The sequence below is a fragment of the Littorina saxatilis genome, linkage group LG15 (assembly GCF_037325665.1).
Source record: "Littorina saxatilis isolate snail1 linkage group LG15, US_GU_Lsax_2.0, whole genome shotgun sequence".
NCBI classification, from domain to species: domain Eukaryota; kingdom Metazoa; phylum Mollusca; class Gastropoda; order Littorinimorpha; family Littorinidae; genus Littorina; species Littorina saxatilis.
In genome coordinates this window covers 37085071-37112467 of record NC_090259.1, presented here as the reverse complement: position 1 = coordinate 37112467, position 27397 = coordinate 37085071, and the positions used below count along the sequence as shown (strand labels likewise).

General features: G+C 41.1%; 2 protein-coding genes across 2 annotated transcripts; one reads left to right on the top strand and one right to left on the bottom strand.

The window, feature by feature from the left end:
• Window positions 1–4782: 4782 nt before the first annotated feature.
• On the bottom strand, window positions 4783–16161 carry LOC138949239 (eukaryotic translation initiation factor 3 subunit G-A-like). Its single transcript, XM_070321016.1, has 10 exons — window positions 16107–16161; window positions 15964–16010; window positions 15434–15540; window positions 13243–13302; window positions 11679–11783; window positions 9144–9275; window positions 7587–7746; window positions 6957–7090; window positions 5384–5490; window positions 4783–4894 (listed from the first exon to the last, which is right to left on the bottom strand). Exons 1-10 carry the CDS (start codon window positions 16121–16123, stop codon window positions 4876–4878), a joined length of 888 nt encoding a protein of 295 aa, XP_070177117.1. The 5' UTR covers window positions 16124–16161; the 3' UTR covers window positions 4783–4875.
• A 2713-nt stretch (window positions 16162–18874) lies between these two features.
• Window positions 18875–26730, top strand: LOC138949242 (protein C10-like). Its single transcript, XM_070321023.1, has 4 exons — window positions 18875–18918; window positions 19238–19414; window positions 23094–25951; window positions 26251–26730. The coding sequence occupies exons 1-3, from the start codon at window positions 18876–18878 to the stop codon at window positions 23237–23239; spliced, it is 366 nt and encodes a 121-aa protein (XP_070177124.1). The 5' UTR covers window position 18875; the 3' UTR covers window positions 23240–25951; window positions 26251–26730.
• Window positions 26731–27397: the final 667 nt, after the last annotated feature.

Sequence of the window (27397 nt, the reverse complement as noted above, 5' to 3'; positions counted from 1 at the left end):
CGGGCCAGTAGGTAGCGTAGCCAATACCATGAAGATGAAAAAGAAGCTTTGAAAAATGGGAAGACAATATATCGCAACTGACATGCAACAATTTCTGCTTTTACCGTTGATTCCTGGTGTCAAGAGTTGCTTATTCACAAGAAGTCTTGTCGTTTTTCATCAGATATGTTCGCCAATTGGCAAATTTTCAACTAAATGCAGAGAACACTGAGCGCTGGCGTGCATTTGGCACGAGGCCATTGCAGGACAGGCATTTGACGTCGTAAGTGCGTATGAAGCGGCCATCAACCTCTACTGACGCAGAGAATGCAGACACATTGCTGGTGTATCTGGTGTGACAACTGCGGCGATCAAACACAAACACTGGACGCTATACAGTACATTGGCCAAAGTCATCAATGCCCCCAACCTCCGCCTCCAAGAGATCGAGCTTCGATATTTTGAGCAGGAGCATACATTCATATCAGCGGACTCTGTTCACGCACAAGTTGAAAAGTCGATCAGAAAGTTCAAAACCCTGTGGATTTTTCAGGACCTCTCAGATGCAATTAAAGCGTCCGGCTGCCCAAGCGTAATGAGAATGGGACACACCGATTTTCTTGACTGGAAGAAGGAAGTTCAAACACGGCCGCTTCTTCGCCACATCAGAGCTGTCAAATTAGTGAAGGGAAGCCTGGAAATGCATTACAAGTGCGCTGAAACCAAGCTGTGATCCTCAAGCCACGAATCTTCCTCCAAAGAGACAGAAATATAGGGGAGTGGAAGAAGGCAAAAGCAAAGACATCATCAAGAATCTGTGTAATCTCATGCCAGCGGACTCTTGCCTAGTAGAAAAGTCGATCAGACAGTTCAAATACCAGTGGAATGTTCAGGACCTGTCAAAGAGACAGTTCTAGGCTGACCTTACTGTTGACACAACAAAAACATGATGCACTTGCTCTCACAGCGCGAAGGTAAATATATACAAACAAATTAAAAGAAAAAGGGTACAGTAAATAAATGGGGTTATTGATCATATAGAAGATATTTCGATTTTATGCGTGCATGTTTTCCAATCCTTTATCCGGTACGTAGTCAGTAAATACGTTCTATGAGCAGGAGTTCATATTTCTGTATCAGAATTACACACATGCTGTAATACAGATCTGGACAGACAAATACACTCTTTATATCTCGAAATATCATATTCTTATTAGTTGTTTTAATTTTTAGATCAGCCTGTCAATGAGAGACCATCCCTTGGAACCTTGGTACCAGGCTGTTGCACTTGGAGTATTCTCACACGGGAGACCTAGCGGTTGACGAGAGAGAGGGACACAAGCGCTTCCTGACACTGTGTCACACTTTCGGAAACCATTTCGATAGAATAGTGCCCCTGATTGGTTGCAACTGTGACGTCACGTACCAGCCAGGATGTTCCCAAGCGGCAAGCGTTCAAATGGAAGTATGTTTATACTTCTTCTTCTTCCCACGTTCACTCGTGTTTTTAGCACGAGTGGATTTTACGTGTATGACCGTTTTTACCCCGCCATTCAGGCAGCATATGCCGATTTCGGGGGAGGCATGCTGGGTATTTTCGTGTTTCTATAACCCACCGAACTCTGACATGGATTACAGGCCTCGCGCCCCCTAATTGGCGTAGAGGCGCGTCCCCCGGGTGGTGGATGGAGCCTTCTCTACTAACTTCTGAGAGAAGGTCGCATCACTCTCGATGCCGTGAACCTAATCAGGATCTTTTTCTTGTCTCTTCTCTATTTCTGCCTCCCCAAAGCCCTTTCACTTACCTTTTCTAACCCATAAAATTCTCCACCTTTTTCCCCCAAAAATATGGTGAATTCCGAGTTTGTCATGTGTGACCAGGGGATGAGTGGCTGACACCTTAATGCTCAGGGCGTATCTTGTGCAGTTTTGATGGTAGAAAAGAAGAAAGTGTTTTGCTGGTCACACTTATATAACACATGTTATATAACACATGTTCACCTGCTTAAAAGAGAAGCCTGAGGCACCATGGTGCCACGCCTGTGATAATAGTTTTACTGTGATACAGTTTTACTGTGATACATTTCCTGACTTTGTTTTTTGAGGTTGGTTTGGTTTAAATGTGTGTGATGTTAAACTTCTGGGGTCCTGGTTTGGCCTGTGTGGTCCGCTGGACCCAAAAAGTAACAGATATCAATCAATCAATCAATCAATCATGGATTACAGGATCTTTTCCGTGCGCACTTGGTCTTGTGCTTGCGTGTACACACGAAGGGGGGTTAAATCACTAGCAGGTCTGCACATAAGTTGACCTGGGATATTGGAAAAATCTCCATTCTTAACCCACCAGGCGGCAGCAACCGGGATTCGAACTCACGACCTCCCGATCAGGAGGCCGATGTCTTACCACCACGCCACTGCGCCCGTCTTGTGTTTGTACTGTATGTCACAGTCCGTGTCAGAAAGAGCTGAAAAGTTTTTTAGTGATACTCTGCAGCTTTAACTTTAAAACCCGTTTACCTGTAAAATTGAGTGCGAGGCGAGACGCACGGGATCTCACCTGGTTCAGGGGAATACCTAGGTTGTTTTCCCCGTAGTTTTACACCATGTTATTCACGATTTTGTATATCGTTGGGTGAGCTGTTGAGTTAAATTCCTTTTACCTGAACGTGGCAGTCCACTCAAGTATTTCGTCTTTGACGGACGTGTGTGTAACAGAGTTCATAAGCCGTTGGGTGAGTTACTTTTTTGAGTTAGGAAGACTAGGATAGTCTTTGTATTGTGGTTTGATAGTGGTTCTTTGTTTGCCGTATGCTTTGATTCGTTCGGGTTAATTTATTCGCCATTTTGTTAGAGCTACACTTTTTTCTTTTTTCTGATGACAGAGATAATGTTTGCAGCGCGCATTGGAAGACTGTTTTAACCTCTATTTTGTTTTGTTTTAATAACTCGGGTACAGGGTGAACTGTCACCAGTAAAGTAAAGCTATTCAGTGTCATTGTCCAGTTTAGTCTTTGTTGCTGATCGATTTGTGTTTTGTGCCTATTCATTATCTGTAAACTAAAAGTGCTGGTATGCACTTGCCGTTTCCATCTTAGAACAGCTGCAGTCTCCCTTTGGGTGAAGTAAGTTTATTAATCCCTTTGAAGTGGGTAGACCACTTGTGTCTGAGACAGGCAAGCCTGTCTGCAGAGGTGGTATTAATTATGCAATGTGACGCCTGACTTCCCTCCAGTTTGGGAAAATGTGAAGTGGGTGTAATTTTCTTTGATCCTGATGAGGGATCAGAGAACCATGACAGCATGGGCTGGGAGGTTCTTGTTTATTTATTTACACCCCCCCCCCCTCTTTCTTGTCTTTAACCAAGAAGAAAACGTGTTATCTGTTTGGAATGTTGTGTTTTCCTATCTAATTTCAGATTGAGTGTGTACATGCTATGTGAAAGAGAACTTTGAGAGCCACAGGAGAGAGGACGTGTTTTGTTGTGAGATCCACTAACGAAGAAGATGTAGTTGGTTGTGCATTGTGTTGTGCCACCCGGCTTTGGGTCGGGTTGGTGAAGATGTAGTTCGTTGTGCATTGTGTTGTGCCACCCGGCTTCGGGTCGGGTTGGTGAAGATGTAGTTGGTTGTGCATTGTGTTGTGCCACCCAGCTTCGGGTCGGGTTGGTGAAGATGTAGTTGGTTGTGCATTGTGTTGTGCCACCCGGCTTGGGGTCGGGTTGGTGAAGATGTAGTTGGTTGTGCATTGTGTAGTGCCACCCGGCTTCGGGTCGGGTTGGTGAAGATGTAGTTGGTTGTGCATTGTGTTGTGCCACCCAGCTTCGGGTCGGGTTAGTGAAGATGTAGTTCGTTGTGCATTGTGTTGTGCCACCCGGCTTTGGGTCGGGTTGGTGAAGATGTAGTTCGTTGTGCATTGTGTTGTGCCACCCGGCTTCGGGTCGGGTTGGTGAAGATGTAGTTGGTTGTGCATTGTGTTGTGCCACCCGGCTTCGGGTCGGGTTGGTGAAGATGTAGTTCGTTGTGCATTGTGTTGTGCCACCCGGCTTCGGGTCGGGTCGGGTTGGTGAAGATGTAGTTCGTTGTGCATTGTGTTGTGCCACCCGGCTTCGGATCGGGTTGGTGAAGATGTAGTTGGTTGTGCATTGTGTTGTGCCACCCGGCTTCGGGTCGGGTTGGTGAATATGTAGTTCGTTGTGCATTGTGTTGTGCCACCCGGCTTCGGGTCGGGTTGGTGAAGATGTAGTTGGTTGTGCATTGTGTTGTGCCACCCGGCTTCGGGTCGGGTTGGTGAAGACGAGGAGGAAAGAGAAACACAGGAATAAAGTATGCCATGCCAGTATTTTCTGCTGTTGTCACATCTGTTGTGGACGGAATGGAGAGAAAGACGTGTATGTCTTTGTACGTGTGTGTCCACGCAAGTGAAAGTCCAGAGAGAGTCCGTAAACACATCAATTAAACAGAATCAGCTCATCAATTGATAACTATTCCATCAAGTATCGAACCTTCCACAAATGGCTGAAAGAAAAGATGTGTTTGACCGAACCCTTCACAGAACATGGAATGTCCACACTTAGTAACAGTGATGTTCTTGTGTATGTTGCATGTTCAATACTCTTATTCTACATGACATCAACATTTCATTTTTTCAAAGTCCATTTAACCCAGTGTTCTTATGCGCTGTCACTAGCGTTGGAATTAAAAGTACTGGAACTGTTTGGAGCATTTGGAATAGTGTGTGCAGCTTAAACAATCTGCAGAATTTCACACACACTCTCACACAAATAGAAAGGACAAATGCTGATTTAGTAGACCCATACACTATGAGTTTCAATTTTATTTTTGACATTGGCTACCAGGCAGTCGTGATAAATAAGCTCGTCCACTCCTCTGTGGATTACTGCTGTCCGGAGGGCCTGCAACAGTGAAAAGATAAGTTTCAGAGACATATTTCACAGGGCCAACAGACATACTCAGATGATTCAAGAAATCTTTTTCCATAAATAAGTCCACTGAATAAACAAAAGTATAGCGGCGTTCAAGTGGAGGTGACGAATGCCTGACTGGTTGACTATTGAAGGTGGGATGCCGAAAAGGTTTGGTACTCCAGGAGCAGTGAAGACGAACAGAACTTCAAAGCGAATTCGGTTACAAGTTAGACAGAACCAACAATGAGATGAACTGGTCAAAATCAAGAAAATGTAAAGCCTAACAATTTGAAGCAGTGAAGATAAACAGAACAGACGCTAATTTATATAAAATAAGACGCAAACAACTACAAGATGAACTGGTCAGAATTTAGAGGTTATGAAGAGAAAATATGAAAAAGTAAGGTCTTAAAAGGGGGATTCCACGGTATAAGATGAACTGACCAGGATCTACAAATGACGGGCTATCTCACTCACTTTGCCCATTCTACATTGAGGATAAGATGATCGTAGCCAAAACCAGAGACGCCAGCGATAGCGCGTGATGCGTCCTCTCTCCTGTGGAAGTTGATGAAAGCGAACCCCTGTCAACAAAAACAACAATTAACCTTCGCCCGACATCGTGTGGCCCCAGATGGGTGTTTAATTGCAAATATTTCTGGACCGATTCCAAATTTTTTACCTCAACCACCTAAACATGTGTTATGTCCTAATAGATCATTACATTTCATTGAAAACTAATTAAGAAAACACTAGCTAAAGAGAAACCAAGTCATATATTCTGTTTAGAGTATGGGGCCGCATGGCCACACGAAGTCTGCGGAGGAGTATGCATGCCGCTTTCCCTTTGAGAAGTATGGGGTCGCATGGCCCCACGATTTCTGTGGAGGGGTATGCATGTTTTCCCTTCTTTGAGAAGTATGGGGCCATACGGCCCCACGATGTCTTCCGCGTGTAGTCAATAACGAAGTCGGGCGAAGGTTAAGAAACCAAAGAAAATTGACCTAAGAAAAAGCAGCGTAAGTACTCTACATATAGATGACAACAAGAGTAGGTGAGTGTTTTGCAGAAGCAATCTCCTGGCAACTGAGAGAATAACAAGCATTGAAATGAAAAAATGCTTCCTCAAGAAAGCAAATGCGACATAAGAAATGACGCAGGGTTGTCGAATAAAGCATTTGCTTTTCTTGTTTTTTTTGTTGTTTTTATTGAAGTTTTTTATTTTTATTTACACAGGTGCATGTGGCTTATAATTGGAGTTGAAATCGTGCAAGCTGTGGATGTCGGAGAAGAGCAACTTTCCTTGTAAAGTCAGCAATATCAGATGCATGATATATACACGAGGTCATAGACGATGTTCTTCTTCTTCAGCGTTCCAGAATTTTCTGGTTACGTGTGAGCTAATTTTGCCCATTTGGGTTTCCCAAACTATACTCTGAGAGCATAGTCAGCTTCACTCCGCTTTCGTTGAGTAGGCATGCTGGGTATTTTCGTGTTTCCATAACCCACCAAACTCCGACATGGATTACAGGATCTTTTCCGTGCGCACTTGGTCTTGTGCTTGCGTTTACACACGAAGGGGGTTAAGTCACAAGCAGGTCTGCACATAAGTCGACCTGGGAGATCAGAAAAATCTCCACTCTTAACCCACCAGGCGGGAGCGACCCGGATTCGAACTCACGACCTCCCGATTAGGAGGCCGACGTCTTACCACCACGCCACTGCGCCCGTCATAGACGATGTTCAAAAACAACTCAGTCAGGTTTGTATGGATTGTGACAGAGTGCCCTTTTCTTGCAAAACCTCATACAAATATTGGAGGGGCCAATAACTAGAGGGGTGTGTGTGAAACACTTGGACGGGAGCACGTGTTTCTGACACTCCAGTTGCTGGTGATTGGCCCCTCCAATGTTTGGCAAAGGTTTCACAAGAAAAGGTCAATCTGTCACAATCCATACAAACGACAAGAGTTATATCCGGAATTCGTCCATTGAAAAGCCACACCCCTGTAGCTGAGTGTTAGAACACAACATGTGTTTAGCAGACTGACCTTGCTCTGTCCAGTGACCTTGTCCTTGGCCAGGTAGATGCGCGAGATGGGTCCGAACGGCCGGAACAGCTCCTGCAGATCAGACTCACGTGTGTCCTCCGACAGGTTGGTCACACGGATTGTCGCCGCCTCGTCTGAAATCACAAAAACATGTGTTCCAATTTAAGCGTTTTCAATCGCACAGATTGTCCAGCCCATCAACGCAGAAGATCTCAATTCAAGCGAATTAAAATGATCAAAAAACACTTCAAAGTCTTGTTGTGTCACAAAATCAGTTCTGCGGAACACAGCTTCAATGTAAAGCTACTTCATGCAAAACCAACCCAACATCTCTCTCCACAGTAGATCACTTTGTTCTGTAATTGTTTTCTGCTCACATGTTTGCTACTTTGTTTATTTTCTTGACATGGTTTGTTCATCCTCTAAGATGTCCACAATCAATTCATGTGTGAAAGACATTTTGACATTATACCTATTTTAATGCAATGTTTAGTTCATGTAGTGTTTATCACTAGTGTTAATACTGTTATCCCTCTTTAGGGCAAGACCTGGTTGTAATAAATCAACCAATTTGTGCTTAAACCATTGCCTTCATAAATAAAGAATTATCGTATCTCTCACACAGCTCACCTTTTCTCTGGGAGGCCATGGACTCCCCTCTGCCCTTGCTGGCTCCGTCTCTCATGCTGGGAGGCACGTACTTGCCACCCACCGTCTTCGCCCCGGCACTGGCTCCTGCAGCGGCAGGCACTGGCTCTACTGTGTTTCTCTGGTCCTCAGCCAGCTTCTCCTGAACACACAATTTGAGTGGGTAAAAGACAATGTTGGCAAAGAACTCTAAATCAAAATAACAAAATGATTGTGGGTGAAATGAACAAAGTTGAAAAACAAAACAAATCTTGATTGGTTATGGAAGAGTTGCATTCCCTTGTTTTCCATGGAAACACTGAGTCAAGCTACACATGCCATTGTAGGCCAATCACTAGCGAATGTCGTGTCTTCGCACGCGGTGACGATCTGTGCCTGTGAAGTCATGCGCACGACTGACATCCAAGTGAGGATTAGCTCTGATCTGTGCTTTATGCACTGTCCACTCAATATTACGCTCTATTTGTTCAAAAGTATGCACATGGGACCTGACGATCGGCACTGACGATCTGTGCAAGTGAAATAATACGAACGACTGAAATCCCAGTGAGGATTAGCTCTGATCTGTGGTTTCTGCACTGTTTGCTGAATACAACGTTTTTTCGTTCAAAAGTATGCACATCGGAGTTGACAATCGGCATTGCGGATATGATTGTGTTCCTCAGTGCACAGATGGAAACAACCACGCGTGGAGAAGTCATGAGTAGCCTGAATCAAGGTTTGCAAGGAAAAGCAACTCTACCACAACCCATACAATCTGAGTTACTTCGGGAATACGCCTATTTGGAACACACTGTTCTTTCTTTCTTTATTTGGTGTTTAACGTCGTTCAGTTCAACCGTTCAAGGTTATATCGCGACGGGGAAAGATGGGATAGAGCCACTTGTTAATTGTTTCTTGGAACACACTGTGAAAGGAACACATTTTTGGTTCCTATTTGTAGTGTCATTTGTGCGATTACATCATGCCGTTTCATTTCTCATTCAACCCTACTTTCGAAGCTAGCTTGCATGGTTGGAAATTATCAAAACTGTAAGAGGGAATGTGAAGCAGGAATTTCTTTTCCAGAATGATTGCAAGATATAAAATCAATTAATATTTACTGTGAGGTAAGGGACTGACTAACCAAGTTAAGAAAGTTGCTTGATTGACATTTTCACTTGAGTGTATGGTCGATAGTGGAACCCCCCTTTTAAGACCCCCCCCCCCCCCCCCTTTTGAGACCCTTGTTTTCCAGATTTTCTGTTAACAAGTTTAATTACCTCCATTTTTAAGACTCCCTCTGAGTTAAGACCCAATTTTCTCATACTTTTTAAGTCAACTGTATTGCTGCAACTCAAGGATAGTCTCACACAGCTCTATTTTAATCATCAGTCCATATTTCCACGGATCTTGCAAAGTATCCTTACATTTTTACAACACTGTCTTTGAATCGGTGTAGTTTACTTGTTCTCGTCAAAATATCTGACGCCACGCTGAAAACACAATAGATGTTACTGTTGTGTGTTGAGGGTCAGTGATGTGAAAATCCCCACATACCTGCAATGGAGCCAGCGTGTCCTTGTAAGGACACTTGGTGGTCCAATGGTCGCCCTTACAGATACGACACTGCACAATCTTCTGGTTCTTCAGCTTGCCCAGCGGATCCTCTTCTTCTTCTGGTTTGGATTGCTGTCAAACAAAAAAAGAAAAATGGTTGAAATTGAAGCAAGCGCGCTATATGTATACAACATGTTCAACAAGAGTGAGTGAGAGTGACGCGGAACCAACCTCCCGGCGGCACCTGAAATATAACAAGCATTCAAATCAACAACTCACTTTCAGTTTCATCTTCAAAAAACAGGATGATCGCTGCAAGCTCGTATGTTCTTCATTCTCCAAGGCACTCTATCTTAACATTTATGTACACAGTCATAGTCTCATACACAGGGTTCGTACAGAGTCCTTGAACCCTGGAAAACTCCTTGAAAATTGGAAAACCTTTTCCAGGCCTTGAAAAGTGCTTGAAAATAGAGTTTTGTTAAATAGTCATTGAAAAGTACTTGATTTTTCCAAATTGTTGTCTATACATTTCGTCAGCAGCTTGTCTTATTTTAAAAAAAATGCAACCCCCTTTTTTTTCGTCAAATACAGTACACATTTTGGGAGAATAAAAGATCGAGTGAAAACGAAAGCAGATGAACTATTACTAGTCACCCGTAGTTGCTTCCCTTCCCGGAAGTTGGCAAGGGAAACAACTACGGAATGACTAATAGAAATTCACCAGAAACTTGATGACTTGAAAAACTGAAGGTAAGCTTGGTGCTTTGCATTAATTTGGGGAAAATCATGTCCTTGAAAAGCATTTATTTGGTCCTGGAAATGTCCTTGAAAACTCCTTGAATTGTATCAGCTCTGCCCTGCAGGAACCCTGCATACACAAGAACCAGCTTTTATTCCTTAGATCAAGATTTCTTACGAATGAAGACACATAAACAAACAACAAATATGCAACAGGACTGTATAGGGTGTCATTACAAAATTGGTCACTCAAAATGCCTAACTGAAATTCACAAACCCTGTTTTTTGTGGTTTTTGTTTTGTTTGTTTGCGCCCAGCCGACCACGAAGGGCCATATCAGGGCGGTGCTGCTTTGACATATAACGTGCGCCACACACAAGACAGAAGTCGCAGCACAGGCTTTATGTCTCACCCAGTCACATTATTCTGACACCGGACCAACCAGTCCTAGCACTAACCCCATAATGCCAGACGCCAGGCGGAGCAGCCACTAGATTGCCAATTTAAGTCTTAGGTATGACCCGGCTGGGGTTCGAACCCACGACCTCCCGATCACGGGGCGGACGCCTTACCACTAGGCCAACCGTGCCGGTCACACAAAGCCTGTGGATTGTCCTACTCCTAGTCATGCTGATACAGAGGTGAGACTGCACAAAGTTGGCTCTGGGAAATAAATCCCTTGCCGAACATGGGAGTTGAACCCAAGCTGATAGAAAAAAAAACGGTTTCAAAGCCAACACTGCTACCAACTGAGATATTGTTGTAATGCCACAGAGAATCACCATCTATTTCACTTAACAAAAAAAGTAGATAATAGCCCACATATGAATGGCATAAATATTATCATCATCAGCAAATATGGCTCACATTTTGAGTCATTTTTTTTTCTCTTTTCCACAAATAGCATATTATTACAAAGTACAGAAAAAAGTGCTTGTTCTGCTAATTAAGAACAGTACAGACAAGCGTAAAGAGGTTAACCATAAGTTAAACAAAGTATGGTGAAAAGCAGTAACCAAAGCACCCGCAAAATACATTTTACAGAAAAAGACAAACAAATAACCACAACAACAAAGAACAAAAAACAAAAGATAACAACAACAAACATTTCTCTATTTCTCCCTAAAATATTACTTGAGTTGCAATGTGCTTTTACATTTGACCAAAAAAAACCACCAAAGAAGAAGAAAGACAACAGGCGAAAAGAAAACCTAACTTTGGTAATAGAAAAAAGTCCTCAGTGAAAAAAGTGGCTATATTGCTTCCACTCTGTAACGAACTGTACATAACGTCCATCTATCATGCGTTGATATTGTTCGGCCTCAAACCAATTTTTCACATAATTTACAAAGGCTGTGACGGTAGGTTCTCTCCCTTGTAATTTCGCTAAAAAAATAATGTATTTAGCAATCAAAATCATTGAATCCAAAATTCTGTCTGAATACCAATTAATCTTTACACCACATATAATTAGCTCCAACGAGAACTGCACTCCATGACAGTGGGCAAAATTTGTAGTTAACCATGTAAGAACATCAGACCAATAATCCTGAATCTTTACACACTGCCATAACATGTGAGATATTGTTTCTTCTGCTTGATTACATAGCGGACATAATGGCGTATCAACTAATTTCCGCAAGAACAGGAAACGTCCTGTTGGTAAAATTCTGTACAAAATTTTGTATTGGAACCAGCGGAGCTTCGAGTCTTGAGTCATATTAGCTAATGATGATGATATTTATGCCATATAAATATCATTGTTACTATCATTAGAAGTATTAATTCACGCACGTCCGTGTTGTTGACAAACTGCATGAAGATTTCTTCGGAGAGAATTGTGTTAGAGGGGTTGGGACCCGGCGGATCTCTCTCGGCCGCACCAAACTTCTTCCATGTCTGCAACACATCAAATCAAATCAAAATAATGTTATTATCTGTGGTTGTTATTATCTCAATCTGAGAAATTACATTGGAGGCACATAAACATGAAGACAAGCAGACAACTAAAATAAATGTACGATTCTTATATAACTAAAAGTCTCAATGAATACAAATAATCTTCCCGAGAAGATGTAAAAGATTCATTTAAACACACACATACACGCACACACAGGTCATTGTCAGTATGTTGACTGAGCACTAACATTTAGGCAAAAAAAAGAAAAAAGGTGTGGTTACGGTAACACAGCCAAATAAAATAGGGTAGGAAGGTAGGCAATCACTTTTTTCTTTAACTTTTTTTTTCTAATGTGTACAAATTAAACCTACTAGACAGGGAAATAAGTGTGCGACTCGGGCGCTTTAGCTTTTATTGCGTTTTCTGCACTCGTTTTTTGTTGACAAATGTAATAAAAAGTTATAGGGTCGGCCCCTAAAAATAGGGTAGGTCGGTTTACCATAACCACACCTATTTTTTTTAGGCCTTAGCATTAAACACAAACTCCTCCTGGTGTCAAAGATCATGTAAATTATCATCTAATCCATAAACAAATAGACTGCCAACGTTCCAAAATTCAGAATTAACAAGAAGAGCAAACGCTCGATCGAGTCACTTTCGCAGTTCTGAATATTATATGAGGCATCAGATGGACAGGAAGAAATTGCTATTCACAACACAATGAGTCACGTTCACATAAAATTTGAGCCCGGTCACTTTTATAGTTTCCGAGAAAAGCCCAACGTTAAGTTGTGTGTTGCCGAACAGAAAAGGCTAGTTATCTCCCTTGTTTTTCTGATAACGTTCGTAAAAGGCTACAGATGTAAATACTTTGATGTAAAGAATAATCCTACAAAGTTTCAATCACATCCGATGAACTTTGTCAAAGATATAAAATGTCTAATTTTTCCTTTGACGCTGACCTGTGACCTTGAAAAAGGTCAAAGGTCAACGAAACCATCGTTAAAGTGTAGAGGTCATTGGAGGTCACGACTAAACAAAATATGAGCCCGATCGCTTTGATAGTTTCCGAGAAAAGTCCAACGTTAAGGTGGTGTCTACGGACGGCCGGCCGGCCGGATGGCCGGCCGGACAGACTAACACTAACCGATTACATAGAGTAACTTTTTCTCAAGTGACTCAAAAATACCAAGCAAGGTATATATGTGTTGTCTCAGTGTCGCTTATGTATTCCGAACGACCTTCTGGACAATTTGTCAGACAAGTTTATTTTCTGTATTATAAGTGTCCGTCTGTCCACTTAAAAGACTGCTGCAAAATCAAGTTTGGTTCAAATAAATTTATGTTCATGAATACAAATTTTTAAAAAAGCAATATCGAACAGTTTATTCTTAACAAATTGTAAGAAAACCACCCCAAACCAAGCATATAATGACAGTATCCGCCCTTCACTCTCACCTTCCTTTTTGCTATAGACTGCGACACCTTGATGGTCTCTGTCTTGTATGTCTTCACCGTCTGAAAGAGGAACAGTAGGTAGGTAACAGGCCCAATCATTATAACCATTTCATTGTCAGAATCACACATGAACACAGTGAAATTGGGGTTTTGTTTTGATGGTTTCTGTCTTGTATGTCTTCACTGTCTGAAAGAGGAACAATAGGTAGCTAACAGGCCCAATCATAATACCGTAGAACCCCCCTTTTAAGACCTCCAAAATTCTGAGAAATTCAGGTCTTAAAAAGGAGGGAGTCTTAAAATGGGGGTACATTTACACAGGTTATCAACAGACAATCTGAAAAAGCAAGGTCTTGAATGGGAGGAAGTCTTAAATTGGGGGGTCTTAAAAGGGGGGTTCCACTGTAACCATTTCATTTTCAGAATCACCCATGAATACCGTGAAATCGGGGTTTTCCTTGAATAGTGCTGATGGAAGTATGACACGAAAGCACTGTCTGCCCAGACAACCCTGTCAAAATATTTCATTTTCACATCAAAAGTAGCAACTAGTGTCTTCATGTACCTGTTCTCTTCTCTCCCTACTGCCACTAGAAACGTAGATACTGTTTCACCCATCATGCTTTGTATTATCCCACAAATTTCAGAACCAACACGACGGGCGCTGTGGCGGGGTGGTAAGACGTCGGCCTCTTAATCGGAAGGTCGAGGGTTCGAATCCCGGCCGCGGCCGCCTGGTGGGTTAAGTGTGGAGATTTTTCCGATCTCCCAGGTCAACTTATGTGCAGACCTGCTAGTGGCTTATCCCCCTTCGTGTGTACACGCAAGCACAAGACCATGTGCGCACGGAAAAGATCCTGTAATCCATGTCAGAGTTCGGTGGGTTATAGAAACACGAAAATACCCAGCATGCTTCCTCCGAAAGCGGCGTATGGCTGCCTTAATGGCGGGGTAAAAACGGTCATACACGTAAAATTCCACTCGTGCAAAAACACGAGTGTACGTGGGAGTTTCAGCCCACGAACGCAGAAGAAGAAGAAGAACCAACACTCAACTCACTACTCAGACCAACAACAAAATAAACTGATAGTGATACCGTCAAAATTACAAGAGAAATAAATGACAGAAACTTCCAAGTTCGCAATCGCAGGGTCTCATAGAAAAGTAGGTGCACTAAGGACCCTTTAAACATGTACCTTTAAGTTGTTTTTTTATGGGGAACAAACCATCTTAACTTAAGGCCAAAAAAAAAAATAGGTGTGGTTACGGTAACATAGCCCCAAAAAATAGGGTAGGTAGGTAGGCAATCACTGTTTTTTTTTTTTTTTTACTTTTTTTTCTAATGTGTACAAAATTAAACCTACTTGACAGGGAAATAAGTGTGCGACTCGGGCGCTTTCGCTTTCATTGCGTTTTTTGCACTGGTTTTTTTTTTTTTTTTGACAAATGTAATAAAAAGTTATAGGATCGGCCCCTAAAAATAGGGTAGGTCGGGTTACCGTAACCACACCTATTTTTTTTTTAGGCCTAATAGATGTTTTCCGGAAATAACTCAGCGGTCTGGAGGAGTAGGAGCCCCTGTACCGCAGACAGGTTTCTTCACAACATCTGGAGCATGTTCCACACTTCTGATTGGCTCTATCCTGCGATCGGGACGAGTAACCGACTGTGATGTTTATGCTATGCAGAATGCACTAGATATGATACCATTTTCTTTCAAAAGTATAATCATTGGAGTCACGAATCGCCACGGATGGCTTGCTGATCCCTGGAGTGGAAGTGTTCGCGAAGCACGTGTTTTCCTAAACTCACGAGACCTCAAGCCAAACCCACGAGTTCTCGATCAAAACACATTGTGATACGTGCCAGCGATCCTTTCCACAACAAATTATAAACTCTGATGAACGCGTGGATGCTGATTTTTGCGCTGCATGGCATACACATCGGAATTGGGTGTCCATCCCGATAGCAAGATACAGTCCATCCGAGGCATGGAGTGTGCTCCGGATGTTGTGAAACATCTGTCTGCATTACAGGGGATCCTACTCCTCCAGATCGCTGACAATCCTGACAGTTATTTGTGAAAATCGTGTATTCACATTGGCAGTAGCACACTGACTCACCCATGCAAAACCCAGCAGATTTTGCTACATCTACCAACAAATGCTTATTTTAAAACATGTATGCATACCTTGACAATCTTTCCTTCCTCATTGTACTTGTACTCTGTGATCTTCTTCAGACCTTTTTTCTCATCATAATCCTCGGTGTTTGGCGGCAACACCCCTGAAAGAACACCTGTGCAAAGTGCACAAAGTATGGTACAGACAATGCAAGACCAAACATGTAACAATAATGATCATTTATGACCGTGGTTGCTAAACGGAAGAAGAGGAAGAAGAAGAAGAAGTAACAGAAGTTGGTGTAAAGAACTGTTTTGACAGTCACAGGCACTCTGACTTGCATTGCAAAATCGTACAATCTGGTGATCTCAAGAATGATATCTGGAGCTTTGAAAATGCCGGAAATACGCCATTTTGAGAACCATTATAAAGCCTCTTCGTCGAAAACACCTTTCTTGCTTTTACCTCATAAACGATTTAGAATTGTCAATGTGCCGGACTGTTTGCGAAGGCAACAGATGGTCGTACTTTGGTAATTCTATTTCTAGGCTTTTGTGATGACACCTAGCCGGCGAGCGATCGCAAAAACATCACTTACCATCGTCTCCTTCGTCGACCTGCTCGGCCCAGCTTTTTCCTTTCGACCTAAAAAAGTACAAGAAGGTCAATGAGCATTCGACTTAAGATACTATAATCGTATATTACGCTAATTGTATTAACGCAGAAGCTAAAATATCTTACATCGTGCTTTCTGGCATGGCGGATAGACCGGATATGACGTCAAGTTATCTTTGTACCGTGATATAGACGAAAGAAACCCACTACATACGAAGACTGAATCACCATCGCCTTTCCCCCCTCTAGTTTCTCAGATTATATGACAGTTATATCAAATGGTGAAGCTGATATACTAAAAATAATTTAAATCATACGGTTAATGGTTACATTGTTAAAAGTTATCAATGTACATGCAGAATGTAGATATGCTCATGAGTTACTGAGCCGGGATTTTCCGTGTAACATGCCCCTAATGGCTTTGCCGCATGGACCTAAATATAGGTCCCTGCTTTGCCGTGAGGGCGTAAAACTTACATTTTCTCTTCGAAAGTCAAACTAAACACAGCGGCTTGATCAAGCTTGTTTTGCTATATGAAGGGACGAAATGTAAGTCAAATCATTGGATTTATACAATTTTGAGAGGAAAAACAACTTATGACACCCACATACAAGCGCTTTTCAAGTTTCCCCCTAATACGTCACACGTTTATTTCATGCATAAGTGTACATGTTTTCACTGGCATTTACCTCAGTGGAGATAATTAGAATATTGTAGTCTGTTCTTAGTTGTAATACTATCCTTGGTGGAACTGCATATAGTTAAATGACAATAATGAATTGCCAAAACTGTGCACTGAGAAGAAAACAAAACTGAGGTGAAAAACGGTATAAGAAGTGCACATGAAATGAAATAGGTAAACGAAATACATTTTTAATGCATAAGATTACAATGTCCAGTTCTTTTTATCAGCTTTATAGCTGAATCACAAACATTGCCAAACTAGAAAAACTAAATTAGAAGAAAAACATGTGCGACAGGAGAATGAAACAAGTCGCGTAAGGCGAAATTACTACATTTAGTCAAGCTGTGGAACGGCTCACAGAATGAAACTGAACGTAGTCCGCCGCTAGTGCAAAAGGCAGTGAAAGTGACGAGCCTGTTTGGCGCGGTAGCGGTTGCGCTGTGCTTCATAGCACGCTTTACTGTACCTCTCTTCGTTTTAACTTTCTGAGCGTGTTTTTAATCCAAACATATCATATCTATATGTTTTTGGAATCAGGAACCGACAAGGAATAAGATGAAATAGTTTTTAAAACGATTTCGGAAATTTAATTTTGATCATAATTTTTATATTTTTAATTTTCAGAGCTTGTTTTTAATCCAAATATAACATATTTATATGTTTTTGGAATCAGAAAAAGATGAAGAATAAGATGAACGTAAATTTGGATCGTTTTATAAAAAAAATGGGTTTTTTACAATTTTCAGATTTTTAATGACCAAAGTCATTAATTAATTTTTAAGCCACCATGCTGAAATGCAATACCGAAGTCCGGCCTTCGTCGAAGATTGCTTGGCCAAAATTTCAATCAATTTGATTGAAAAATGAGGGTGTGACAGTGCCGCCTCAACTTTTACAAAAAGCCGGATATGACGTCATCAAAGACATTTATCGTAAAAAAGAAAAAAACCATCCGGGGATATCATTCCCAGGAACTCTCATGTCAAATTTCATAAAGATCGGTCCAGTAGTTTAGTCTGAATCGCTCTACACACACACAGACAGACAGACACACACACACACACACACACATACACCACAACCATCATCTCGATTCCCCGTCTTTGTTAAAACATTTAGTCAAAACTTGACTAAATGTTAACAAGTCGCGTAAGGCGAAAATACAATATTTAGTCAAGTAGCTGTCGAACTCACAGAATGAAACTGAACGCAATGCCATTTTTCAGCAAGACCGTATACTCGTAGCATCGTCAGTCCACCGCTCATGGCAAAGGCAGTGAAAGAGCGGGGTAGTAGTTGCGCTAAGAAGGATAGCACGCTTTTCTGTACCTCTCTTTGTTTTAACTTTCTGAGCGTGTTTTTAATCCAAACATATCATATATATATGTTTTTGGAATCAGGAACCGACAAGGAATAAGATGAAAGTGTTTTTGAATTGATTTCGACAATTTAATTTTGATAATAATTTTTATATATTTAATTTTCAGAGCTTGTTTTTAATCCGAATATAACATATTTATATGTTTTTGGAATCAGCAAATGATGGAGAATAAGATAAACGTAAATTTGGATCGTTTTATTCCCCCGAAATCGGCGTATGGCTGCCTAAATGGCGGGGTAAAAACGGTCATACACGTAAAATTCCACTCGTGCAAAAAACATGAGTGAACGTGGGAGTCTAAGCCCATGAACAAAGAAGAAGAAGAAGAAGAAGAAGGATCGTTTTATAAATTTTTTTTTTTTTTTACAATTTTCAGATTTTTAATGACCAAAGTCATTAATTAATTTTTAAGCCACCAAGCTGAAATGCAATACCGAACCCCGGGCTTCGTCGAAGATTACTTGACCAAAATTTCAACCAATTTGGTTGAAAAATGAGAGCGTGACAGTGTCGCCTCAACTTTCACGAAAAGCCGGATATGACGTCATCAAAGACATTTATCAAAAAAATGAAAAAAACGTTCGGGGATTTCATACCCAGGAACTCTCATGTCAAATTTCATAAAGATCGGTCCAGCAGTTTAGTCTGAATCGCTCTACACACACACACAGACAGACAGACACACACACACACACACACACACACACACCATCACCCTCGTCTCGATTCCCCCCTCTATGTTAAAACATTTACTCAAAACTTTACTAAATGTAAAAAATACACAAGTTTTAAGGTGAACGATCTGGTAAAAAGACAGAAATCTCCAAAATGGCGTCTGCTATGCAGCAATTTACCCTGGAAGACTGTAAAGGTGTGTGTTACCTTCTGTTCTCTTCAATATATAGGTCATTACAGTGATCAGGTGTATTAACCGAATTCCATTCTTAGTTGAGCCATATTTTTGGTTTCCAGTTTATTATATATAAAGTTCACACTACCATTTGAAAAATCCGACCTCTCACTCTCACTCTCTCTCTCTCTCTCTCTCTCTCTCTCTCTCTCTCTCTCACTCTGGAAAGTTATCTTGTTTTTCAAATTTGGGTGATATTTTGGCATTAAGAAAACTGGCAATCTCCCTATTTAGCCCCATGTGAGGTTCGTCATCACACTGAATGTGTTCTGTTTTGCAGCCGCACTGAGTGATGTACTAGAAGCGTTCAAGCTACCAGAGAATGCAGCAAGACTGAACGAGGCCAGAGACACTGCTGGCAATGATATGCTAAAAGGAATGCAGGTGGTGTTTCCCGTCATCTCTCAGATCCAGATTGATGTTATAAACAAGTATGGCTTTGTTGCCGAAGGAGATGGTGAGTCTATTAACCTTCACCCGATCACGCTTTGGACTATATGTACAAAGTTTATAGTTTATCCCTATTCCGATGGTGTGGGTCGTGTACAACCCATACTTCAGAAGAAGGACTCAAAAAGTGTATGGGTTGTACACGACCCACATCATCCGGACTGTCCAGTTCAAATTCCCTCATTGTTTATTTGTTTGTTTACAAAGATAATCCTTTTAGAATTTGGTCGAAGGTGGTGTTTTGGTGTTAGAGGATGACATGAAATCTTACTCAATATCTCCCAATAGTTTCAGAGATACAGACAATTATCCTACATACGTAAGAGAGACACCCGTGAGATAATAATCGTTCAAATCACACGTGTGTATATCATGTAAATGAGGTCATGTCAAGCAAGTCTGGCAGGGACCTGTTTTTCCACTGCTTATGATGCCAAAGTCACCGAGACAAACGTCATTATAGAAGAAAACAAATTGCGCTCGCTAATTACCCTCGATGAATCTTTAGAACTAACACGTCACGCCACACTTTCAGAGTGACGTTTCTTTGCTTTGACGTAATAGATTGCACGAGCAGACCTGGGAACCCATAAGATTTCGCCGTATTCTGTACGCATGATTGTCGAGAATACGATCAGTACGGTCAGTGGGAAAAAAATATGACGAGAAAAATTCCTAGACTACTTTTATTCACAAGCCCATCTTGAAGCCGATCCAGTATTTTGACACATGATTACAGTTTTTGTCAGTAAAAATTGAAAAAAGGATTTGTTTTAAATGTACACAAGAATTGAACGGTTCGTCGGAAAGTGCAGTGAGCCTGTCAAACTGTTGAAGTTGACGGATTTCTTTCGTCCTGTGTGAATTCATAAACACTGCAATGGATGTTAAACACTGCAATGGATTTTAATCTTTTTTGTGGGGAATTAAAGTGTACAACAAAATAATGAACTGTAGCAGACGACAAAACTGCCGACTCTGACTGAACCGTGTACTTCGTCCGCCGCGCACTACAGAGGCTTTTTTTTTTAAGGTATGGCACTGTTTTATCTCCTTTATCTTGCTTTTAAAAAAAAAAAGTGATCAGTTTGATCATTTTCGTTTTCGCGAAAAAACGTTAACTCGAAAAAAAATATTGGTCCCTTTCATTTCGTGTAAAGCGATCTCGACTGTATAGGTAAACTTAATTAACGATGTGGCGGACGCGTGTGAAGCATGTTTGAATCATGGATGTTCCAGGGCCTCACATCCATGACAGGTAGCATAGGACAAATGTCCTGGCCAATGTAAAAGTGATAGGACATTTGTCCCGAACAAAAACAAATCAATAGGACATTTTTTTCCTGTAACAAAACGTAAATATAATTAAACTTGACTAGTTTCTTGGCACGAGAGTAAAAGAACAAAAATACTTTTCTTGGCAAAACAGAAAATATAAAATAAATTACATCGAGTCAGTGCAGTGTTTCTGTCTCTGAACTTCAACTACTGTGCTGGTTCCTTTCTTTTGCTGAAGAGCATTCGCTTCCTCGTGGATGTCCACTTTTCAACAACCATCACCACCCACTGTGACTTGTGAATGTCATCCTTTGGCCCCTCCAGGTACACACGCATCAAGCTTGAGATGAAGTTACGCGTGGGGGTGAGGGAGGGGGTAGTGTCTTTCTTCGGCTCCGATCAGTGTTTGACTATTGCGATCGACATTCTCACCTGGGTGATCGGGCTCTAACTGCTCTGGGGCTGGAGGAAGCTCAGTTTCTGTGCTACTGACAGATGATGAGGGAAGGGACTTGAAGTGTAATTTCTTCTGTCCCTTTTCTGGGATAAGTTTTCGTTTAGGCGGCATGTTTGTTATTTTCAGGGAAAGCGCGAAGGGAGGCAACTCTCAACTGGCTTTGAGCATTCCGAGTTGCGAGCCTTGGAAACTCTTTGGTACTGGAGGCACAAAGTGTCTAATTTCGTCTGCTACACATCGCTTCGCATTACATCGATACATTAGCATTCAAACTACTGTAAATTAAGAAGTACTGACGATTTCCGGATCAAATGATAGAATAATCGGACATTGACCACTTTGTGACAAAAACAATAGGACATTTGTCCTCCTGCATGAAAAATGTATAGGACATTTGAAAAAAATATCCTCATATGTCTGATGTCCGACGTGGATGTGAGGCCCTGATGTTCAAATGCTGCGTGGAGTAGGTTCATTTTTCTGAAAATACACCAAGTTTGTTTGAGAATACTCTAAGTGCAAAACAGGGGTTCCCAGGTCTGCACGAGGCTTTAGAAGAGATCGAGGTTCCAAAACAAGCGTCTTCAATTTAGCTACCTCGAATGCAGGACATTTTCAGTAAAATACACGTAAGTACAGTATGTAGGATAAACAGAATACTACATGGCTTGCTGTGTCGTACCAGATTTACACTCGTTGCTTTTTCAAATAGTGAACAGCTCGCTTTCGCTCGCAGTTCAATATTTAAAAAACCAACTCGTGTAAATCTGGTACGACACAGCAAGCCATGTAGTATTCTCTATTTTTGTGAGGTTCTGGGTCATCCACAACCCAGGAAGCAGGGTAAAGGTTAAAGAAAATGCTTTGTTTACGCATGCCTTACACTCTTACAGAAAAAGATGAATAATGAAGCGTTTTTAGTAGTTATTCAAACTGTCGTTAAAGCTGATCCAGAGAAAAAGATACAAATTCAAAACTCTAAAACATTATCCATTAGATATTTGAACAACACCTTGGTTAAAGCACAGTTACTCATCTTCTTCTTCGTTCCATCCTTCTTTTGTTCCTACCTGCCTTTCTTCTTTCACTGTATGCACATTCTGAAGATAACACCTGTTTTCAACATCAGTCTCCATATCTCCTTTCAGTGCTTTACTCTTAAAGCTGATAACAGAATAGTTTTTGACCAAGGAACAGAAGCTAGTTGTGGTACCAGGGACTGTTTTTTGTTTGAATGTTAAACGATAGGCACCCTTTGTATAGATATATGAGTGGCCAAGTTACAAGTACATGGACTACCGTAGTTCCATTCGCAAGTCTCCCGTATAGAAAGTATTTGCTTTTATCCTTGTTTTCTTTTTAATGCCAGAAATTTGTCATTTTTAGATGTTTGAATTTATAGGTCCTTTTAGGGATATTAAGGTTATAACTTATAGGACAAAGGCTACAATGTCAGGTCATGCATTGCAATATTTTACTGAATGTTATGCTGGAGACTGGGGATAGAGAAGGATCTGAGGGTATATAGTTATATGTATCATTGTATGTGTGTGTGTATAATAGGGGCGGATCAGTTGCTTTGTAAGGGGGGGTGCACTTTGAATCGAAAGTGAATGTGATGGGCGCGAAGCGCCTAAATTTGCTAGGGGGGTCCTGGGGCATGCCCCCCCCCCGGAACAAAATTTGGCTCAAAGAAGCAAAATGGTGCCATCTGGTACCATTTGAACTTATAAAATGGTCATAGAATCAGCTTTCCCAATTTGTTTTTGTTTTTTTTTGCTGGAGGGGGGGTGCACGTGCACCCTGTGCACCCCCCCCCCTCGTCCGCCCCTGCTGTATAAAGCTTTTCCCATGAAACTGCTGGTCAGATGTTTATCAAACTTTACGCATGAATTCTTCCAGATGACATACTCGCACTTTTTTCTTTTTTTTGTTTGTTTTGTATCTACAGGTCTTGTGCAGTTTACCAAAGCAGTTCGCCTGTACGAGACCCAAGACCAAGAAGTTGCCTCCCTTAATCAAGAGTTACGAGCCTACTTGATGCCACCAGTAGGTGTCTCTCCGCCTTCTGCAATGGGACAAAATGGAGCCAGCTAGCGCACAGTTTCAAACAGCAAAAGACTTTAAAGCCAAAACATCACTGGCCTTAAACTGAAGCAGCATGAGACTGTGAGACTGAACAAGTTTTCAAGGCTGAAAAATTGTTAAACAGAAATGGAATCTATGTGCAATACCTGGGCCCAAAGAATGTCCCAGGCCGAGTCAGAACAGCAGGCATTAAGAATCCTTTGTGAGAAATTCCAAAGTGTGATCAGAGATATTGTAGAGAGATTTCTCACCCGAGCCTAAAACTGAAGCCACCTCGAACAGCTTATGATTCACGTAACTATAGAAAAGCTTCATCAGTCTTCTTGGTTACATTGTGCAGGACCCAAAATAGACGATGGTCGGAAATAACTCTGTCGGGTTTGTATGGGTGAAAAAGTAATTATTCTTGCTTTTATTAAGGCAAACTTTCCCAAGGGACATTATAGGCGAGTCATTAGGTAGGTAAGTGTCTGAAACACGTGGACAAGGAGCTTGAGGGAAAAGTTTGCCTCACTAAACGCAAGAGTATTCACTCTTTCACATCCTATACAAGCCCGACTGAGTTATTGTGTGAGTTCATCTGTTAGACAAGATGGAAGCATGTGATACAAGGTTAGACAAGATGGAAGCATGTGATACAAGGTTAGACAAGATGGAAGCATGTGATACAAGGTTAGACAAGATGGAAGCATGTGATACAAGGTTAGACAAGATGGAAGCATGTGATGCAAGGTTAGACAAGATGGAAGCATGTGATGCAAGGTTAGACAAGATGGAAGCATGTGATGCAAGGTTAGACAAGATGGAAGCATGTGATGCAAGGTTAGACAAGATAGATCGAGATGGAAGCATGTGATACAAGGTTAGACAAGATGGAAGCATGTGATGCAAGGTTAGACAAGATGGAAGCATGTGATGCAAGGTTAGACAAGATGGAAGCATGTGATGCAAGGTTAGACAAGATGGAAGCATGTGATGCAAGGTTAGACAAGATGGAAGCATGTGATGCAAGGTTAGACAAGATGGAAGCATGTGATGCAAGGTTAGACAAGATGGAAGCATGTGATACAAGGTTAGACAAGATGGAAGCATGTGATACAAGGTTAGACAAGATGGAAGCATGTGATACAAGGTTAGACAAGATGGAAGCATGTGATACAAGGTTAGACAAGATGGAAGCATGTGATACAAGGCCTAAGCTGGTTGAGAATGCTTTGTGTAACAATTCCTGACGTCACGATTTGATGATTTTGACATCGTATGGGTTGGCCGGAACTATATTCTGGCTTCAAAGTCCATTATCAGGCGCAACTGAGAGTTTGCAATTTCTCTTTTACAGTATCTTTGGTGTAATATCCACAGTTTTTGATAACACCATGGTTGAGTTGTCTATTGAATGTGGTTCAGCATAATTTGACGTATTGGAAGATCATTTCTCTAGGGAATGCCAGTGGCAAGTTGCAGAATGAGCCGTGCACAATTAGTTGCTGGTCCCAGATGCTAACAATGCACCTGAGATTTTGCAGCAATCTATGATCAAAGTCAGCTTGTTTATTTCAGGCGCAAGATGTATTTGGGGTATGATGATTGTTGGTTGCAGATGAAGAAAGCATCTGAACTTCAGCATCTACTGTAAAAAGGATTGTGTTGAAACATCAACACATAAGCATATTTCTTCATGCAAATGTATGCACACACACATGCATGTACACACACACATGTACACACACACACACACACACACACACACACACACACACACACACACACACACACATGTATGCACACAGACATGCATGTACACACACACACACACACACACACACACACACACACACACACACACACACACACACACACACACACACACACACACACACACACAAACACACACTTACTCCAACTGTGTTTTATAAACTGTCAGTTTTGGAGAGAAAATAAGGAACTTTTTACACGGTCAAGAAATTAAATTAAAGTTCTGTGAAGTTTTATGATTAATTTCAGCACCGCTCAAAATCTTCTACATCATTTGACTTTTTTAATCAGTTGTGAATTCTGGAGTTTTAGAATATCTGGTGTACAGAAAAAGAATCTCGAAACCCTCATGTGTTTCTTCTTGTCGATCACTCGAGAACCTGTAGATTGTGGCTTTAGGGTATGTCTCATTACTAAGATCATAGTGTTGATATTAGCATGTGATCAAAACTTTAATTTGGACAAAAATCTCAGATTGAAGTAGAGTAGTTGTTCTTCTTTTTCTGCGTTCATGGGCTGAAACTCCCATGTACACTCACGTTTTTTTGTACGAGTGTTTTTTTAACGTGTATGGCTGTGTTTGACCTGCCCTTTAGGCGCTAGTTTTTTTTCAAACCGGTACGCAAACTTTCATGATGCAAACAGTCCAGAAAAGAACGGTAGGCTGGTCATTGGAACCAGTAAGAGTACTCTAAGTACTGGTTTTGTTGTTTTACCAGCGGAAAAAAATATGTTGTTCAAAAATCAACCGGTAGCTCATACCAGCAGCCATTTTTGTTCCGGTATTTTCTCATTTCAACCGGTAAAAAACTGGTAATTACCGGTTAACGCCAATACTGGCCATATGCCAATTTCGGAAGATGCATGCTTGATATTCTTGTGTTTCTATAACTCACCGACTTTTACATGGATTACAGGATTTGTTTGTACGTAACTTGGTCTTGTGCATGCGTGTAATAAGATAAGGCCAAAAAAAATAATAGGTGTGGTTACGGTAACATAGCCAAAACAAATAGGGTAGGAAGGTAGGCAATCACTTTTTTTTTTTTTAACTTTTTTTTCTAATGTGTACAAATTAAACCTACTTGACAGGGAAATAAGTGTGCGACTCGGGCGCTTTTGCTTTCATTGCGTTTTCTGCACTCGTTTTCTTTGGTTTTTGTGGGTTATTTTTTTTCAAATGTAATAAAAAGTTATAGGGTCGGCCCCTAAAAATAGGGTAGGTCGGGTTACCGTAACCACACCTATTTTTTTTTAGGCCTAAGGAACAAGCAGGTCTGCACATAAGTTGACCTCGGAAATCAGACAAATCTCCACCCTTAACCCACCAGATGCAGCAGGGATTTGAACACTCAACCGTCCGCATTGGAGGCGGATGTCTTATCCCCCAGGCCACTGCGCCTGTTGGGAATAGTTCATTGCTGTGTTTACTTAGCATTTATTTATATTTTATTATTTTTTTATTAATTGTTTGTGTATTTGATAATTTGTTTGATTATGTGTGCTCTTTTGTTGTTGTCATTATGATTGTGATAACATGCCTTTAAGATGATCATTCTTCCTTTTGAACTCAGACTTTACCACTGGAAAGGAGGTTTGTTTGGTTTATTGCATATTCTTGGCATTTTATTTGGAGACCTTTGATTTTTCTTTTGTGTAACAGGAACATTAGTTACCTACAATTTATTTAGAGCATATTCTAAAGGAAAAAATATGTTAATGTACAATAAATGTAAATGTATGCATATTTCGTTGCAAATATGTGTGTGTGTGCACGTGGCCCATTAGCACTGTATGTGTGTTTGAGAGTGTGTGTTTGTATGCACATGTTTGTGTGAGTGAATTCATGCATCCATGAATGTTGACACTGTAATGAATGGTGTGTGTGTGTGAGAGCACCCATAAACATTTGCAGGAAAACAGCAGAAACAACTTCTGTAGAAGTCAAAGGCAAACAAGTCGCGTTAAGCGATAGAAAAACATTTAGTCAGTCGGTATCAAACTAAAAGATCAACACCACCAATCTGTCATCGCCGATACTTCATTTAGATAGTCTCGGCTAACCATACCCAAAGACTGAGACAGGTCACACCTGTCTCTGCGAAGCATGCGACCGTAGTACTTTCAGAACCTATATTAGAGTAAACATGACATATCTATATATTATTCAAATCAGGAGAAGACGAGGAACACTGATTCTGAAATTTGATTTTAATGACAACTTTAATGAGCAAACTTATTAACTAATTTTTAAGTTTCCGAGCTGAAATGCAATTCCATAGTTTGGACTTTGTTGGAAATCGCTTGACCAAAATGTCAATCAATTAGGTTGAAAAATGAGGATGTGACAGTACCGCCTCAACTTTCACAAAAAGCCGGATATGACGTCACCAAAGACATCTATCCAAAAAT

Excerpts from the sequence above, each read along its gene's own strand:
- LOC138949239 (XM_070321016.1), bottom strand. Across the intron at positions 15,541-15,963 it reads GGTCGACGAAGGAGACGATG|GTGTTCTTTCAGGGGTGTTG; the intron begins GTAAGTGATGTT and ends CACTTTGCACAG. Across the intron at positions 7,091-7,586 it reads CATGGCCTCCCAGAGAAAAG|ACGAGGCGGCGACAATCCGT; the intron begins GTGAGCTGTGTG and ends TTGTGATTTCAG.
- LOC138949242 (XM_070321023.1), top strand. The coding sequence starts at position 18,876 with ATGGCGTCTGCTATGCAGCAATTTACCCTGGAAGACTGTAAAG. Across the intron at positions 18,919-19,237 it reads TACCCTGGAAGACTGTAAAG|CCGCACTGAGTGATGTACTA; the intron begins GTGTGTGTTACC and ends TCTGTTTTGCAG. Across the intron at positions 19,415-23,093 it reads CTTTGTTGCCGAAGGAGATG|GTCTTGTGCAGTTTACCAAA; the intron begins GTGAGTCTATTA and ends TTGTATCTACAG.